This window comes from Myxine glutinosa, chromosome 9 (genome assembly GCF_964187855.1).
Source record: "Myxine glutinosa chromosome 9, kmMyxGlut1.1, whole genome shotgun sequence".
Lineage (NCBI taxonomy): Eukaryota > Metazoa > Chordata > Myxini > Myxiniformes > Myxinidae > Myxine > Myxine glutinosa.
The window spans coordinates 108,662,862-108,683,255 of NC_136269.1; the positions used below are offsets into that span (position 1 = coordinate 108,662,862).

Consider the following 20,394-nt stretch of genomic DNA (forward strand, 5'->3'; position numbering starts at 1 on the left):
TATAGTCCGGAAAACTGTTGTGGAACTTACCAAAGTTCAAAGTGCCATAACTTTGTCAAAAATGATCGAAACGTCGTGATGTTCGAACTTGATCTGTAACTTGTAGGAAACCATGTACCAAGTTTGAAACCACTAGCATTAAGAGTTTAGAAAAAAAGTCCGGAAAGCTGTTCTTTGCGTGACGGACTGACGGACTGACGGACTGACGGACTGACGGACTGACGGACTGACAGACGGACAGACTGACAGACGGAGGGACGGCGTGCAAACCTATAGTCCCCTCTGGTGTATACCAGTAGGGGACTAATAAGGATCTGTCAACTGTCTTGGTGAAACTGAAATATACTTTCAATGGGGTTCACTCCCTAACTTTTTCTGGCAATAACTTCTCTTTATATTATAAGCTTATCCACCTGCTTGCTAAAACTCAAATCAAGAACTCATTACTTGTACCAATATGACTTTTGGCAAGAGACATCCAAAATGTTACAAAAACTGCTATAAAAAGCTTCATCCAAAAAGAAAATATCATATATATTTGCCAAACTCCATGGAATATGACTTAAGACGTACTTGGAACATGAATTCTCAAAATAACATAAAAATCATGAAAAAGTTTCCCATTATAAAACATTTAAGTCCATCAATTACGAGCTGAAGTACTCGGCATTGCCCAGAGGGGTAGGGGGGAGGGAGGGAAGGGGTAGGGGGAAGGGGAACCAAAGAGGAGATGAAAGGGGAGGGAGAGAGGGTGAGGGAGGGGAGGGCATGTGAGAGGAAGGGGGGGGGGGAGAGGGAGGGGATGTAAGAGGAAGGGGGAGGGGGGAGGTGAAGGAAGAGGGGGAGTGGAGAGGGAGGGTAAAGATATACTGCATGTACATCTTTTGGGGGTGGGGGAGAGAAGGGAAAGAGGACAAATTTAGCCATGTGAAGAGTGCCATGCCTCAGCATTGCCCAGGTAAAAAAAGGAAATTGTAATACCCTTTGCCACCACCATCACTTCACGTTACACGGTACACATTCACATCTACACCCCTGCGGGAGGCCACGGCCACATAGCCTATGTTAACCCCCACACAAAGTAGTATTTGTACCCCGAGTTTGGAGTTTGTAACTTAAAGATGTGGCCATGCATAAGGAACAAATAAAGAAGGAAAGAAAACCACAGAGACACACACACACACACACACACACACACACACACACACACACACACACACACACACAAACAATCAAGTTTATATAAATATATATATATATTCTGGAGCTGTATCCCTCCTGTGACGTCCATGACCTCTAGTTCTTCTTCTAATTGGATTAGCAATCTACTCATTACCACAAGCATTACCCCAAGAACCCGACCCAGTACCTTGTACCCGATCATTAAGTCCCAGAGGATAAATCACACATTGGATCCTAATCCAACAATCCTCTTTGTGTCCTATCTTATCATTACAATCTCTTCATTATCAAAATCATTAACATTAACTGAGTCTATAATTTCATTGAACAATGACTAAAATCATGCTCTACCTCATTAAAATAATTACATAAATACAATCTTACCTCCAGAAGACCCACTAGAGACTAGACCAATGCCCATTGAAACGTTGATACAAACATTGTGAAGTTTTACCTTCATATTGCACTCCACAGATTTGCATCCTAACAAACCTTTACAGTCAACAGCAAAAGTCTTCCCTTAACATGACTTAAAGTTTCACCAGTTCTAGAAAAACCAAAAAACAGCTTTACAAGTCCCTGATAAAACATCCTGACTCTTTTTTACACTGAAAGATTTATCATTTTTCTTAAGCCAGTCATTGACGTCACTTTTTTTACCGAGTCTGGTTGGCTCAAACCAAACAGATGTGATGGGCTGACCAGGATACCTATTGGCGAGGGGCTGCCTCGCTTAAGGTGGCACCCACAGGCCCATATCTACAGGAGTGCATGGGGTGATTGCCCCCCCTTTAGGTATACTTTTGTCCCCTCTAGAATGTGACCAAACAAAAAACCAAAGGTTAGACCATGGTCTCAGGTATAAAACGTAAACTTCATTCTTCTGAGAGAGAGTAATTGAACATGATACATAAGTGGTGTAAACTGTAAAGGTATCAAGGGTGGTGTATTTTTTTTTTTCTTTGGAGGATTTTAACTCTGCTTTTTATCATCAGACTCCACATATCTTAAATACATGAACTCTCATTTAAGGAGGTAGAATTGTATTTGCCGGGTTCCTTTTTCACGTGTTCTCACAGACGCACCTTATCTCCAGGTGTTTTGATGCATTTTTTTTTCAAGAAACTTCCCCTCTTGAATTTAATTCCTCTATGCCCTCCCCCCTGCATGCTCCGGCTGGTGACAGGCCTCATACCTGAGACATCCAAGTCCTTTGTACCGTAATGCTGATTATTACAAGTGTGGGGTGGCAGGGATGCAACCATAATTTACTACAGCAGGAAGTGGTATTTACTAGTAGAGAAAATGAGAAAAAACAAGCGTTACGCCGAGGTTCCCCGTCGGTGAAGTGATGTGAGTTGACAAAGTGGAAGACGCAAGGCGGCCATCTTGGATTTTGAAGTGGCGACCCAATTTTCAATAGCGTTCTCCCTTATGCGTAGACACACCCACACACCAGATTAGAAGTTAGTAGTTCGTTTATTTTCAAGATATTTCGCTCACAAGGTTCAGACATATATATGGTTGCGGCCATCTTGGATTTTGAAGTAGCGACCCAATTTTCAATAGCGTTCTTCCTTATGCCTAGATACACCCACACACCAGATTAGAAGTTGGTACTTCGCTTATTTTTCAAGATATTCCGCTCACAAGGTTCAGACATACATGGCGTCAGACATACATGGTGGCGGCCATCTTGGATTTTGACGTGGGTTGCACCCACACACCAAATTAGAATTCGGTCCTTCGCTTACGCACGCACGTAAGCACGCACGTGCGCACGCACGCACGCACGGATGGACAGACAGACGGATGAACACACGGATGGAGGGGAAAACCATAGTCCCTTTTTCGCTCCGCGGTGCGACCGGGGACAATAAATAAGAAGAGTCCAGTAGGATCCCAATGCATGCAAAGGGTTATTGTAGCACAATGGAACACTGGGAAATGGTCAGCTTAATGTGGGTTTGCAGCCGTGGATGCAAATGCAGGTTAACATGGGAAGGCCATGTTTGAATGCTTTGGAGAAAGGGAAGCAGAGTGATGTACGCTTAAATCAATTTGCAAAAACGGAATATAACGTTACGAGAAAACATTTGATTAGCAAAATCTGAACCAAAGTGGCACTGTGATTCCTTCAATTTCATCTTTGAAAGAAAACCTCCAAAATAGAGTTTCACTTTTTAGGGTCAGAGGTCGTCAGATAGGTTGGGATGGTGCAATGGTAACGCAATAGTGTAAAATGTTGGTGATCCATAGGCAGAGTGTTTTCTCCATCGCAAAATTCTCCTTCTCTTGGATGTACATCAGGGTTATCCCAGTTATCCCAGGTCAATTTTCCTCCAGTTATCTCTGGGGACCCTGAGCAAATTAAAACTTCTTCCCCCAAACCATCTTCAGTTGATTGTTAGGCCTGGCCAGCACCAGTTCGTGAAGGACCTGGGCCAAAAGCTTTCTCCAGCCAACCCCACAACAATATGGGGAAAATTGAGGGTGTTGTAGTAGTTGTAGTAGTAATAGTATACCTTTTAGGGTCAGGTTGGGAAACTGGTACTTAGCATTTTTTTCATATATTTGGCCTTATAAAGCAGAAACATCTGATCTTTTACTGGAAAATCTCCACATTGGACAAGCTAAATTTTACATGGTTATCTATACAAATCAACCAGAACTTATTGGAACACGGCTCATCATTTGGTTTAATTTTAACAAAATTGTAGAGATGTGGTTTTCTGTAAGAGAAATTGAATCTGTTGCCAAGGACAATTTTGATTTACCTGAAGCGTTTACAAGTAAATGATGTTGATTCACCTTTAGAGCATAATGCATCTTCCACGAAATAGGAATTTAAACTGCAGCGTGCGAAATGGCAGCTTGGGTAACGTGATTCTCAATTTGATTGCACACACCGAGAACGCAACTAGCACATGCCCGCTGGAAATTAGCTCGTGCATGGAGGAGAAGCAATCATTCCCAATGACCAAAGAATAGTAAAATAATAGAGTTTAGTAAAATGTGTAGAAATAAACCTGGCACGAAGCATATGAAACAAGAGGGGGAATTGCTTTGCAATGCATGTCCCCTACGGGTGTGATATTTTCTAAGTCCAAAAAGGACAAACTCTGAAAGATTGACGAGACGCCCTGAAACTCGAACATGTTCTGTAACTTGTCTTCATAAAGCCATGCACCAAGTTTCAGTGGAATATGTTAAAGGGAAAGGGTGGAAAGTCTGGAAAACCACAGTTGGGATGGATTATGGACAGATGGACGGACGGAGAAACCGGTAGGGGACTAATAACAACAATGACGGAACAAGTATATATGTACGAGTATACATACATACTGTTATGTGGAAGGGGGTATGGAGTCCATAGATAGGTTGTCTTCAGAATAGTATGAACCATGTGATCGAGTATGTTAGGTTTACTCTTGTATCAGGGAAACTGACAGAGATCAGTCGTCTTGTCAAGTGTGCACTGAGGATGTCGTGAGCGTCCTTTATAGAGAAGAATAGGGTAAGATTGTTGGGTAAAATCTGTAACAGGCGAGGCCAGGTGGAGGAATTCTGGGCACAAAGGCTTCGCGCAAAGCACTTCACACATTTCAAAGGACACCATCATGAACTGTTGGGCTGGTGAACTGTAAGTCACAGCAGCATAGTCAGCTATAGAGCCCTGGTTGAAGGTGGTACACCTTTTTTAGAGGCCGCTTAGAATAATGGGGATGTCCAGACAAGAGGACAGCCAATAAAAGGGACCAGCCGTGTGCTAGGAAAGCGGTCCTAGAGGTGGAGAAGGCAGTGACCGCGGTTAAGCTTTGGTGACCTTTTGGCAAGTTAAGCTTTGGGCTCAAGGAGACAACAGCTCTCTCTGTTTTATCGCCTGAATGGAAAGGAGCTTTAGCAGAGACGTGGATGCTTCCTCCATCATCATCCCTTGTTTCCTGAAAAAAATCTCTCCTGCCATCCTGCATGACCCCAGCCTGATCAAGCCACCATTGTGGTAGACCAAGAGACCGACTCATGGTTGTCATAAGTCCTTTCCTGGTCTGTTCGCCTTCGTTGTGAGAGTCCAGTATGATGCACCATTAGCGGGTTTATTTATTTCTTCTTGTATGTAAGTTTGGTTTTCCCTGTCTTACCTTCCCTATTTGTCTGTCTTTATATGCCAGATCCTTCAGAATACTCTTGTTTTGTTATCCCCATGTCAAAACCATTGTGAATAAACGTTTTTATTTATGAGACATACCTTTGGCTGCGACATTTCCCCCCCTAGAAGTACCTTTGGCTGTGACTTCCCCTCCACTCCCACCTCTTGTTCATCTATATGTTGTACTGTCCTCCAAACAGTGATGACTCCATCTACCTTTCTCTCTCAGACAACATCGACCAACTTTTAACAACTCATCACAACTGTCTTCCTCATACGTAACGATTTCAATTGTCACCATGCAACTTGGCTTGGTGTTGGTACTGCTTTCACCAGCCATGGTACTTCAGCAAAGGACTTCTGTGACTCCATGGGACTGATTCAATCTGTGAACTTTTCCACCTGGATTTTTCCAAATGGCAAATTGATCCTTTCTGGACTTGGTCATGACTAACTTTCCCGCAAATGTCTCATGCTCTTCCTCGCCTCCAATTAGTTCATCTGATCATGTGTTTGTGAGAGTCAACTTCTCTCTGGCTTTTCTCAGAGAGCTGCCTCAGTGCCAGCGATTCTGGCAGTTCATTCAAGCAGATTGGCAGTGACTGCAAGCAGCCATCTTACTTTAGGACTGCTCTCCCATATCTGCTGCCCCTGATGTTAACTCATCTTCCACAGAAACCTGCCCTCTCTCATGCAGAAACCTGCCCTCTCTCATGCAGAAACCTGCCCTCCCAACCCCTCACCCTTGGTACTCATTCTTTCCTGTCATACCGAACTGCTCCTGGACCCTGTATCTTTTGCACATGAGAAGATGAAGAAGGTTCTTTCAACTCATCTGATGGCATGAGCTCACGTGTCCTAAAAACATACTCTATTGGTCTTGCACATGCTCTCTCTGTGCCCTTTTCACCCTGTCATTAACCCGAGGTCATCTTCCATCTACTTGGGAATCAGCCAACATCACAGCGATAAATAAAAAGGTACAAAAATGGATCCCCTCAACAACAGACATATCAGCTTTCTTCCAATCATCAGGAAGGTTATGGAATCAATCACCACAGTTGAGGTGAAATCCTCCTTTTATCCAACAACCTCATCTCAGTTCACCAATTTGGTTTCAGACCAGGTCACTCCACCTTGGCCATGCCGCTTCTACTCATCCAACAATGGATGGAGGCCCTCGATGTCAGACGTGACATCCGGGCCGTCTCTCTGGACATAAAGTCACGTGCAAAAGTAAGTACACCCCATGTAAAGTTTTGACTTTTTCAACATATTTCAACATACAGCTATTTGATCTTCATTTCAACAATATTGATAGATAAAGGTGATATAACACAACAAATATCATGAAACATTTACATTTTGTAGTCCATTGTATAATTTCACTTAACATAAATGCAAATTTCGCATGTGGAAATAGTAAGTACACCCTTGGCTCCAATAGGTGGTATTGCCCCCTTTGGCAGAAACAACCTCAAGTAGGCGTTTCTTATAACTCTCTACGAGTCTCTGACATCGACTGGGAGAAATTTTTTCCAACTCCTCCATGCAGAATTCTTTCAGCTGTGCGATGTTTGAGGGGGTTTCTTGCATGCACAGCTCGTTTCAAATCCCCCACAACATCTCGATGGGATTTAGATCCGGGCTTTGACTTGGCCATTCCAGAACCCTCCATTTCTTTCTTTTCAGCCATTCCTTGGTGGATTTACTGGTATGTTTAGGGTCATTGTCATGTTGCAAGGTGCACCTTCGGTTGAGCTTCAACTTTCCGATAGATGGCCTCACATTATCCTCGAGCACCCTCTGGTACAATGAAGAATTCATAGTGGATTCTATGATGGTGAGCTGCCCAGGCCCTGATGCAGCAAAGCTGCCCCAAACCATAATATTTCCACCACCATGCTTTACAGTTGGTATCAGGTTCTTGTGGTCAATTTCTGTCTTTGGGTTTCGCCAAACATGTCTTCTGGTACTGTGGCCAAATAGCTCTACCTTGGACTCATCTGTCCAGAGCACATTGTTCCAGAAGTGCTGGTCTTTGCCGAGGTGTTCATTGGCAAACTTTAGTCTTGCCCTGATGTTCTTTCTGGACAGCAAAGGTTTCCTCCTGGCACACCTCCCATGTAGATCAAATTTGTGCAGCCTCTTTCTAATGGTAGACTCGTGCACTTTGACATCAACAGTGGCAAGAGCTACCTGTAGGTCCCGTGATGACATTCTGGGGTTCTTAGAGACTTCTTTCAGCATCTTGCGGTCTGCTCTCGGGCTGAACTTGCTCAGGTGGCCTGGCCTGAACAAGTTGGCAGTTGTTTGGAATCTTCTCCACTTGTAGATGATCTTCCGGACAGTCGAATGATTGATTTCAAATTGTTTGGAGATCTTTTTAAATCCCTTCCCAGACTCGTCGGCATCTATAACCTTCTTTCTGAAGGCCTCAGAGAGCTATTTTGATCTAGGCATGGTGACGCCGCACACTTCAACAACAAAGAGCAAACCACACTAAATGTCTGAGGTTTAAATAAGGTAGGTTCCTCCAAGATCCTCTCGAACGATGTTCTAATCATTTGCACCTGAGCTGGTGCACCTGATTCTAATTTTAGGTATTTGAAGTAGTGACAAATGTCGGGGTGCACTTACTTTTTCCACATGCGAAATTTGCATTTATGTTTATATAAATTATACAATGGACTACAAAATGTAAATGTTTCATGATATTTGTTATATTATATCACCTTTATCTATCAATATTGTTGAAATGAAGATCAAATAGCTGTATGTTGAAATATGTTGAAAAAGTCAAAACTTTACATGGGGTGTACTTACTTTTTCACGTGACTGTATCTCATGCTTTTGTTTCAGTCTGGCATCCCGCCTTCCTCTCCAAACTCTCTGCCTATGGCATCCACAAGGTCAACTCCATACAGGCCTTACTGACTTCTTCTACTCTCGTGGCCAACATGTGGCTCTCAACGGAATTATTTCATCTCCTCTCCGTGTCAAAGCTAGAATGCCCCAGGGCAGCGTTTTGGGCCCAGTCCTTTTCCTGATCTTCAAAAATGATCTCTCTGACTCTGGAAAATTCACTTTATTTATTTGCTGATGACTCTAACCTCTACCATGGCATCCCTCACCCATGGCATCCATATTAGTGTAGACATGTATTGGGGGTAGGTGGGTCGAGGGGAAGAGGAAGAGCGAGAGATTAATGGAACTGGTGAACAGTTCAGGAATACAATGTTTCCTGTCATATTGACCTAAGTAAGACAAAAGCAGATATACTAAGACATACAAGGCTTTTGCAGGTATAGTAATGGAAAAATGCTTTTGGAATTATTTCACAAATGGAAGCAATAGATGGACCAATCATTCAATTGAAGGAACACCTAGTTTGTGGAGAACCGTCGATTCTTCCGACAATGGATTCTAACAGGACACCTTTTTCATTATAATTTGTCTAAATTCATTTCAAAGACTGTTCATTTTCACTTTTATCTTCTCTTCTAAACACTGAAATACTGTAAAGAGTATTGAGGCACCCACGCGAAGGCACAACCACTCCAGTGGCTAAGAAACAACCTAAGGCAGATTGATACTCCATTCCATTGTGCTATAGTTTCAGACAGGAATTTGAAATTTGGTCATACTGTTGGCACACATTGGCCTGCTCTTGCAAAGGACACCATGGGATATTTAACGCCAACCAATGGTGGCTAGCAGACAATACACGCATGTTAAAATCTCTCTCAAGGTTGGTGCACACAATGATGCAACAGACAATCTGCGAAACATCAGGTGAAAATTTGTAGTCAAAGCCAAGTTTCAAATCCAGCCAACTGATCGCTTGAAGGCATGTTGTATTTTAATTTGAATCTACTACATACATGTGTGAGTGTGTGTCCGTGTGTGTTCATATATATATATATATATATATATATATATATATATATATATATATATATATATATATACAGCGCCTTCAGAAAGTATTCACACCCATTGACTGATTCACATTTTGTTATGTTACAGCCTGATTACAAATTGATTAAATTGAGATTATTCGTCACTGATATACACATAATGCCCCATAATATTAAAGTGAAGTTTTTGAAAAGAAATTCTAACAAGATAATAAAAAATGAAATACAGGAATATCTAATTTACATAAATATTCAACCTCCTGAGTCAATACATCGTAGAAGCACCTTTGGTAGCGATTACAGCTTTGAGTCTTCTTGGGAATGTCTGTATCAGCTTTGTACATCTGGATTTTGGGAGTTTCTCCCATTCTTCCTTACAGATTTGCTCAAGCTCTGTCAAGTTGGATGGGGAGCGTCGGTGAATAGCAATCTTTAAGTTTTTCCACAGATTCTCAATGGGATTCAAGTCTGGGATTTGGCTGGGCCACTCAATAACTTTCACATTCTTGTTCTGAAGCCATTCCAGTGTTGCTTTGGCTACATGCTTGGGATCATTGTCTTGTTGGAACGTAAATCATCGCTACAGTCTAAGGTCTTTTGCACTCTGAAGCAGATTCTCCTCAAGGTTTTGCCTGTATTTGGCTCCATTAATTGTTCCCTCTATCCTTACAAGTCTCCCAGTCCATGCTGCTGAAAAGCATCCCCATAACATGATGCTGCCACCACCATGCTTCCAGGTTGTGGGTGATGGTAATGTCATTAGATGGGTGATGAACTCTGCTCGATTTCTGTCAAACGTAGCACTTTGCATTCAGGCCAAAGAGTCCAATTTTCATCTCATCAGATCACAGAATCTTTTGCCTGATGCTCTCGGTCTGTCACATGCGTTTTTGCAAACTCCAGGTGTGCTGTAATGTAATGTGCCTTTTTCTCAGGAGTGGCTTCCATCTAGCGATTCTACCATAAAGCCTAGATTTGTGAAGCGCTGCAGAGACTGTTGTCCTTCCGCCAAGTCTCCCATCTCAGCCAAGAAACTCTATAGTTCAATCAGAGTGGTCATTGGGTTATTGGTTACCTCCCTGCCCAAGGTCCTTCTTGCCCGGTTTCTCAGTTTGGTTGGACGGCCAGCTTTAGGAAGAGTCTGGGTAGTTCCATATTATTTCAATTTTCTAATGATGGAGCTCATTGTGCTGTTGGGAACTTTCAACACTATAAATTGTTTTATACCCTTCCCCAGATCTATGCCTCCTCACAATTCTATCTTGGAGTTATACAGCCAGTTCCTTGGACTTCATGGTAGAGTTTCTGCCCTGCCATGCACTGTCAACTGTGCGGCCATATGTGGAAAGGTGTGTTTCTTTCTAAATAATGTCCAATCAATTGAATTGGCCACAGGTGGAGTCCAATAAAATTGGAGAGGCATCTCAAGGATGATCAAAGGAAAATGGATGCACCTGAGCTCAATTTGGAGTCACAGTAAAGGGGTTGAATACTTATTGACTCAAGACATTTCAGCTTTTCATTTTGAATTATTTTGTAAATATCTCTAAAAAAAAATTCCACTTGGACATTATGTGATATGCGTAGATCATTTTTAATTCAGGCTATAACACAATAAAATGTGAAAAAGTCAAGGGGTGTGAATACTTTCTGAAGGCACTGTATACAAAAAACTTTGCTTACCACATAAAAACTCAGACTTGTTCCTGTTTTAACCAGCGAATTTCATTTTGGTTGACATGCAAGTCTCACGATGCATTCGCACCAGGCTGTATGTAAATGAAGAGTTGTGGTATTGACCTGTATCTGCAATAAGCATCTTGATCACATGAGGGGAAGCAACAACTCGGGTGTTGTTGGTCACAGGTGCCAAAAAAAAGGCCTGCATTTACTCCTACAGCAAAGAGGGCAGGTTTGGAGCAATTTCCATCTGTGTGTACGTTTTACTGTGGGAGGGGGATGAAAGAGCACCACAATGTGAACATTCGTTCAATTGCACGCTGGAAAGAGCAGCTCCCCATTCCGCTGTGCATGGATGTCACTCACAGTGGTGTGTTAGGTTTAGTGGTGTTGTGTGGGGAAACGAGTGAGGGTGGGCAGTGGGCGGTGACCTGGCTGGACATTGGCATGCCACTAGTAGGGGGTTCTTGCAGGCAGTCGCAGCAACGCTTAACTTGTTGACTCTTCCCAGGGTCCAGAACTTTGAGTAGCCGACTCAGCTCATTGCATCATGTGCCCACTGGCTGTGTTCCTTTATTGTGATCTGAGGCCTACTTTTCTCTAGGTCTGTTTCAGTTTACAGTGCGGAATCTTCCTTTGTCGGTTGTCATTTCATTTGCCTGGTAATCTAGCGGTGATGCTGTGGTAGTTGAAGGATTTTTTTCCTTTGACCTGGACCTTCTTTGGCACTCCATACAAAGATATACTAGGAACTTTGGGACAGGAGGTGGCCATTTGTCCCGTCATACCTGTGCTGCACCAACCCCCAAAACCATCACCCATAGGCCATAACTATTGGGGATACCTCTTCGCGGTGATTGTATGCCCCAACACAAGTCGGGGTCCAAATCTTCCCCATTCTTCCCTGCTGCCCGGATTCATCAGGGCAGCGCGGTCACGTTCAGAGTGCTGATCAGTCCCCATGGAGAGGTCCCTCCTTTCCCTCGTGTGTGTCTCTGTCTGTCTGTCTGTCTGTCTGTCTCTCTCTCTGTCTCTCTCTCTCTCTCTCTCTCTCTCTCTCTCTCTCTCTCTCTCTCTCTCTCTCTAGCTCATCTCTGTTTCTCTTACTTTGCTGTGGCCCTGACTTCCTGAAGGCGGGGGTACACCATTATGCTTTGGGGGATCTCTGGGTCACTCCTGCGAGATCGATCAGCTGTACCCGTGCTGCAGGCTTGTTCGAGAGAACTGTCCAGGGCTATACAACAACAACCATCACCCATCCACACACATGCTACCTAATCCTGCCAATATCACTTTACAAATCTATCTCCAATCCATCTAAGTACGTATCATATTCCATTTTAAACCTATTCTCTTGTTCTCCTGTTACTATCACAGAATGTCCCAGAGGTACGCACACTATCCTTGAAGATGTCGAGCCTGGGTTCAAATCTCAGCCCAGCCATAAACTGTCATCCCATCTCACAGGTGGGGTGATTCAGAACTGAGTGCCGTCTCTTGGATGGACATGTTGAAGCTAGGTGTCCCATCTGCACAGCCACGAGCTCAGCCAATGATGCTTACCTGGTACCCCGCAGCCTTATGCTGCATATGAAAGAGGAAAAAGAAGACTGCCACTATCTTTATGGAGAACTAACTCTCATCATCTTTACCTTTCGCCAACCACTCCGGTTCCTATCACAGGAAAACTATATCATTGTATGTCAGCATTCAAATTCTTTACAATATTCACAAGATGAACCAACAATATTGTTATTGTTTCATTGTACCATATCTGGTGTTTTGTTATCCTTGTTGTAAAATATCCACAGTTGTTTATCCACTTCATGGCCTTCAGGTGATACCGAGAACTGGGATACCTATTGTAACTTAAAATCCCCACACAATTGCTTCGTCAACCTATCAGGTCAAGAAGAGTTAATCAGATATGTTTAGTCTTTAGATTTTCAAACTGCTGCGATTTTTAAAGGTTGCCTTCATCTCTACTTAACCTTATTTGACTTCTTAAATGTCTTCTTGTAACCGTAATGACCTCTTCCTAATGACTTTCTCCCTGTTGCCCGCAGTGTTCCTGGCAATAAGGAGTCTGAAAACCGGACGACTGGAAAGCCCAGAAAGCATTTCTTGATGCATTCGTGTGTGCAACGTGGCCATGGCAGCTGAGGCGTGGAGGCCACCACTGGAGATGCCATTTGCAAACGGGGACGTCCCACTCATGGCTCTGATGCCTGGAACTGAGCCCCCGCAGCAGGTGTGGACAAAGAGAACTTGAGAGAGTAGAGTTCGTTTTAATAGTGTATTGGAAGATTTGGGACAATTGGACTGATCAAGCTGATTGGGAATAAGGAGATGCCGCTCGTAGCTCCATTTGGAGATTATATATATATACAGTCATTTGAAAAAGTAAGTACACCCCATGTAAAGTTTTGACTTTTTCAACATATTTCAACATACAGCTATTTGATCTTCATTTCAACAATATTGATAGATAAAGGTGATATAATATTAAAAAATATCATGAAATATTTACATTTTGTAGTCCATTGTATAATTTAAATAAACATAAATGCAAATTTCGCATGTGGAAAAAGTAAGTACACCCTTGGCTCGAAAAGATGGTATTGCCCCCTTTGGCAGAAACAACCTCAAGTAGGCGTTTCTTATAACTGTCTACAAGTCTCTGACATCGACTGGGAGAAATTTTTGCCCACTCCTCCATGCAGAATTCTTTCAGCTGTGCGATGTTTGAGGGGTTTCTTGCATGCACAGCTCGTTTCAAATCCCACCACAACATCTCGATGGGATTTAGATCCGGGCTTTGACTTGGCCATTCCAGAACCCTCCATTTCTTTCTTTTCAGCCATTCCTTGGTGGATTTACTGGTATGTTTAGGGTCATTGTCATGTTGCAAGGTCCACCTTCAGTTGAGCTTCAGCTTTCCGACAGATGGCCTCACATTATCCTCAAGCACCCTCTGGTACAATGAAGAATTCATAGTGGATTCAATGATGGTGAGCTGCCCAGGCCCTGATGCAGCAAAGCTGTCCCAAACCGTAATATTTCCACCACCATGCTTTACAGTTGGTATCAGGTTCTTGTGGTTAAATGCTCTCTTTGGGTTTCGCCAAACATGTCTTCTGGTACTGTGGCCAAAGAGCTCCACCTTTGACTCATCTGTCCAGAGCACATTGTTCCAGAAGAGCTGGTCTTTGTCTAGGTGTTCATTGGCAAACTTTCGTCTTGCCCTGTTGTTCTTTCTGGAAAGCCAAGGTTTCCTCCTGGCACACCTCCCATGTAGATCAAATTTGTGCAGCCTCTTTCTAATCGTAGCCTTGTGTACTTTGACATCAACAGTGGCAAGAGCTACCTGTAGGTCCCGTGATGACATTCTGGGGTTATTGGAGACTTCTTTCAGCATCTTGCGGTCTGCTCTCGGGCTGAACTTGCTGGGGCGGCCTGGCCTGAACAAGTTGGCAGTTGTTTGCAATCTTCTCCACTTGTAGATGATCTTCCGGACAGTCGAATGATTGATTTCAAGTTGTTTGGAGATCTTTTTAAATCCCTTCCGAGACTCGTAGGCACCTATAACCTTCTTTCTGAAGGCCTCAGAGAGCTCTTTTGATCTAGGCATGGTGACGCCACACACTTCAACAACAAATTGCAAACCAAACGAAATGTCTGAGGTTTAAATAAAACAGGTTCCTCCAAGATCCTCTCTAACGATGTTCTAATCATTTGCACCTGAGCTGGTGCACCTGATTCTAATTTTAGGTATTTGTAGTGATAAATGTGGGGGTGTACATACTTTTTCCACATGCGAAATTTGCATTTATGTTTATTTAAATTATACAATGGACTACAAAATGTAAATGTTTCATGATATTTGTTATATTATATCACCTTTATCTATCAATATTGTTGAAATGAAGATCAAATAGCTGTATGTTGAAATATGTTGAAAAAGTCAAAACTTCACATGGGGTGTACTTACTTTTTCATGTGACTGTACATATATACATACTAGCCTGGTGTTGGCTTAGCGGTTAAGGTGCCGGCTTGGGATCCTCGGATCCTGGGTTTCAATCCCGGTCGATCGCTAAATTAACACCAGGGGGGTTGACTCAGCCTGTCATCCTTCCGAGGTCGGCAAATTGAGTACCAGCTTGCTGGGATGAATAATCCCGGTGTGTACCCCGGTTGAGAATAGGTACACCGTATCCCTGCGCATCGTAAGAGGCGACTAAGTGTTGGCACCAGGAAGGGCATCCGGCCATAAAAACATTGCCTCAAACAGGGAACCATGATTGTCATATGGCCCGCAAGGCTAACCCCTGCTCTAGCGGGGGAAATGGCATTGAAACGATCATTCATATATATATACATATACATATACATATACACATGTATATATATATACAGACTTGGCATTTAATATGGAATATATTTTTTGTGGGGGTGAACTTACTTGTCAAGATGATTTAGAACCAAAAGTTCATTGGAATTATGTTGAAATTATTCTAGATTTTGTTAATGTGACCTTTAAAAGAAACAAAAACCACATTTGACATTTCGAAGCAAATAAATTTATCCTTGAAAGTGATGTGAACTGATGTCGAACTCAATTCACGGACAGTACTGTGTTAAACTTCTGTACGTTTTTCAGAAGTATCTCTTTATTTTACACATGAGCCAAAAAAAATTTCAACAAAAACAAAAGTTAAATTATGACTGGGATTACGGACAGTAAAATTACAGTTCAGTACTTCGTGTAACCCCCACGAGCATTCAGGAGAGCACGTACACGTCGAGGCATGCTGTTCACGAGATTTGCCAAGGTTTGGACAGGAATCGCTTGCCATGCAGTGACTAGCCTGCTGCAATTCACGCACAGAGGTAGGCTGCTGGACCAAGTTGTCGATTTGACGCGTTAATTCTGCCCACAAGTTCTCTATCGGATTCATATCCGGGGACATGGCAGGCCACTCCATATGCTCGACACCATCGTCAACAAGAAAGTGTTGGATCATGCGAGCACGATGAGGCCGTGCATTGTCATCTTGGAAGACAAAGTTTCCTCGAAAGGCTGCACGAGCAAATGGAAGCAATGTTTCTTCCAGAATGGCCCTGTACCTGAACTGGTTCAGGTTTCCATTCAGAACAACCAGGTCAGTTTTGCCCCCTGCATGAAAAGCAGCCCAAACGGTCACCCCACCACCTCCAGCTTGGACTCTTGGCACTATACAATCTTCGTTGTAGGCTTCATGCACTTGTCTGCGCACTCGGACGCGGCCATCTTGACGATAGACCAGAAATCTAGACTCGTCACTGAAGGTCACGTGATTCCAGTTTCCTGGCTGCCATTGACGGTGCTCTCTGGCCCACTGCAATCGGCGCTGGCTGTGTTGTCTGGTCAGGCATGGCTTTCTCAGGGGACGCCTGGCACAATAGCCTGCTTGAACCAGTCATTGGTTAACTAGCCTTCTGGATACAGGCACATTTGTCAGTTGCTGCCACTCAGCCCTAAGCCGATTAGCTGACTTGGTACGGCCATTGCAGACTAACCGGTGCAGCTGGCAATCATCTCTCCTTGTGATTCTGCGGGGACGTCCTGGCCTCGGTATTGGAGTAGGGACACCCCTCTGAGCATTTCGTTTCAGGATCTTTGACACCTGACCTTGAGTGATGCCATACTGCCAAGCAATAGCACGCTGTTTCATACCGGAATTTCGTAAAGCCACCACTCCATGACAAACAGCATTGTCGAGTTGACGGACCATCTCCAGAGGAAGCGGCAATAACTTTTGTAGATGTGCAGCAGTTGCTTTCCACTAATACAGAACGCAACAACCCTTATATACCCGATTGTGAAGCCAATCGTCAAATGTACCTGCCCTTACATTTTGTCACGCCACCTGTGATATTATCCTGTTATTGACTTCTTGCTGCGAAAGACAATCAGTGACATGGTTCTTTTAACAAAGAAATCACCGAAGCATAAAAGAAACTCACCAGATTGATATACTGAGTTCAGAAAGTAAACCGAAGTCAAGAAAAAAAAATATTCCATATTAAATGCCAAGTCTGTATATATATATATACATATATATATATATATATATATATATATATATATATATATATATATATATATATATATATATATATATATATATATATATATATATATATATATATATATATATATATATATATATATATATATATATATATATATATATATATATATACACTATCTTGGCTCGGCTCGCTGCGCTCGCCTCACCTACTGAGGAACGGGCTTATTTTCGCTGAGGCTAATGACTGTACCTGAGTTGCTGTGTTGTCATGATTTACACCAATCATAATACAAACAATTACTTTGCACAAATGTATTTGTTGTGTTTGTGATATTACATTTTTATAGGCAATTTAGGTTGAAGATTCCGTTTGAATGTTTTTTTTTCAAGGAAGAACCCCTCTGCACACACATAGGGGAGGGGTAGGTGCAGACTGGAAGTTTGGGACGATTACACCTCACCACCACGTAATTCAAAACACCTCACCACCAAGTTATTTAAAACACCTCACAGCCATAAAACATGTAATGAAAACACCTCACCACCACAAAATTAAAAACACCTCACCACCACAAAATTGAAAACACCTCACAGCCATAAAACACGTAATAAAAACACCTCACAGCCATAAAACACGTAATAAAAACACCTCAGCCATAAAACACGTAATAAAAACACCTCACAGCCATAAAACACGTAATAAAAATACCTCACCACCACGAAATTAAAAACACCTCACAGCCATAACACACATAATAAAAACACCTCACAGCCACGAAATTAAAAATACCTCACAGCCATAACACACATAATAAAAACACCTCACAGCCACGAAATTAAAAACACCTCACAGCCATAACACACATAATAAAAACACCTCACAGCCATAAAACAAGTAATAAAAGCATCTCACAGCCATAATACACGTAATAAAAACACACCACCACAAAATTAAAAACACCTCACAGCCATAAAACACGTAATAAAAACACCTCACAGCCATAAAACACGTAATAAAAACACCTCACAGCCATAAAACACGTAATAAAAACACCTCACAGCCATAAAACACGTAATAAAAACACCTCACAGCCATAAAACACGTAATAAAAACACCTCACAGCCATAAAACACATAATAAAAACACCTCACAGCCACGAAATTAAAAACACCTCACCACCAAGTAATTCAAAACACCTCACCACCACATAATTCAAAACACCTCATCACCAACTAATTCAAAACACCTCACCACCACATCATTTAAAAACACCTCACCACCAAGTAATTCAAAACACCTCACCACCACATAATTCAAAACACCTCATCACCAACTAATTCAAAATACCTCACCAACACGTAATTAAAAACACCTCACCACCACATCATTTAAAAACACCTCACCACCAACTAATTCAAAACACCTCACCAACACGTAATTAAAAACACCTCACCACCACATCATTTAAAAACACCTCACCACCAAGTAATTCAAAACACCTCACCACCACATAATTAAAAACACCTCACCACCACGTATTTCAAAACACCTCACCACCATGCGATTTTAAAACACCTCACCATCACGTCATTTAAAAACATCTCACCACCACATAATTAAAAACACCTCACCACCACGTAATTCAAAACACCTCACCACCACGTAATTCAAAACACCTCACCACCATGCGATTTAAAAACACCTCACCACCACATAATTCAAAATACCTCACCACCATGTAATTATAAATACCTCACAACCACGTAATTCAAAACACCTCACCACCATGTGATTTAAAAACACCTCACCACCACGTCATTTAAAAACACCTCACCACCACATAATTCAAAATACCTCACCACCACGTGATTAAAAACCACCACAACGTTATTAAAAACACTTCACAACCACGGAAACAAAAGTTTGAGGGAGTCGTTAAGTGACAACACAGACACTGCCCAGATGTGTAGATATATAGATAAATGACTGTACCCGAGTTGCCGTTTTGTCATGGTTTAAACCAATCATAATTCACACAATTATTTTGCACAAATGTATTTGTAATATACGTGATATCACATTTTATAAACAATTGAAGTTGAAAAAAAAAAATTCCCCAAAAAATTCCCCCCCCAAAAAAAAAAATTGGAAAAATTTTCAAAAATGATACCCTTAGGACATACCGACGGGAGAGATATGTGCATACCAGAAGTTTGGTACGATTTCACAAAAGTTTGAGAAAGTAGTTCAGTGACAACACAACACAACACAAGACAACACAAGACAACACAACACAGGATGGGACAGACGCTGCACAGATATATATATATAGAATATAGATATATACTGTACTTGGCAAAAAAAGAAAGGCAAGTTTTTTATGTCAAACCCTCCCCTACCCTAACCATAACGCTAACCATAACAACCCTAACCTTAACCCTAACCCTAAGCCTAACACTAACACTAACAACTAACCCGAACAAGTAACCCTAACAACTACCCTAACCCTACCCTACTCTACCCTAAACCTACCCTAACCCTACCCTAACCCTACCCTCCACTACCCTAAACCTACCCTAACCCTACCCTACTCTACCCTAAACCTACCCTAAACCTACCCTAACCCTACCCTCCTCTACCCTAAACCTACCCTAACCCTACCCTACTCTACCCTAAACCTACCCTAACCCTACCCTCCTCTACCCTAAACCTACCCTAACCCTACCCTACCCTACCCTACCCTAGCACTACCCTAACAACTCGTGGCATTGTCGTCTGCTGAGTGAATTCGGTTCAAGCCTCCATTGACCATAGACTACCACAGAAACATCAACATTCTTATACAATTTAGCCTTGGAATCCACAGTAAGTGATTGTTTGAAAATCCATTCAACCCCCATTGTGGTGGTTCAGTGAGGCTCAAGAAATGTGGTTGAAAATACAGGTGCTTAAAATGGTATTACAAATCTTTGTCATTGATCATTTGTGCACAACAATGCACATTAAAAAAATGCGTCTGACCAACTTGCGTTTCTTTTTTTGCCAGGTATATGTATATCTTCAGGTATATGTATATATATATATATATATATGCCATGGATTTTGTAATCCCGTGTGTGTATGTGTGTGTGTCTGTCCAGGCCGTACCTTTTTTATCATTTGAGTTATTGTCATCAAATTTTCACCAAAGCTTCATTATGATAATATGGAGAAGGGAAATTAAGAATTTTGTCAAAAGGTCAAAGGTCAAGCATCACATAAAATCGTTAATTTTCATCCGATTAAATTTAAATTTTAAGAATTTGCATATTGGGTCACAGAATTGGTTCACTAATCAAAAGCTAGAAGCTTATTATTTTAAAAAAAATCTAAATCTCAAAAGAT

At 42.0% G+C, this 20,394-nt stretch overlaps 1 protein-coding gene across 1 annotated transcript in view; it reads left to right on the forward strand.

Annotated features, from left to right (window-relative positions):
* FNDC3A (fibronectin type III domain containing 3A) overlaps positions 1-20,394 on the forward strand; it is a 440,266-nt gene that overhangs the window by 67,388 nt on the left and 352,484 nt on the right. Inside the window, exon 2 of the mRNA XM_068128578.2 lies at positions 12,999-13,183. Within this exon, the coding sequence (XP_067984679.2) occupies positions 13,085-13,183 (99 nt within the window). The 5' untranslated portion in view covers positions 12,999-13,084. The remainder of the gene's footprint in view (positions 1-12,998; positions 13,184-20,394) is intronic.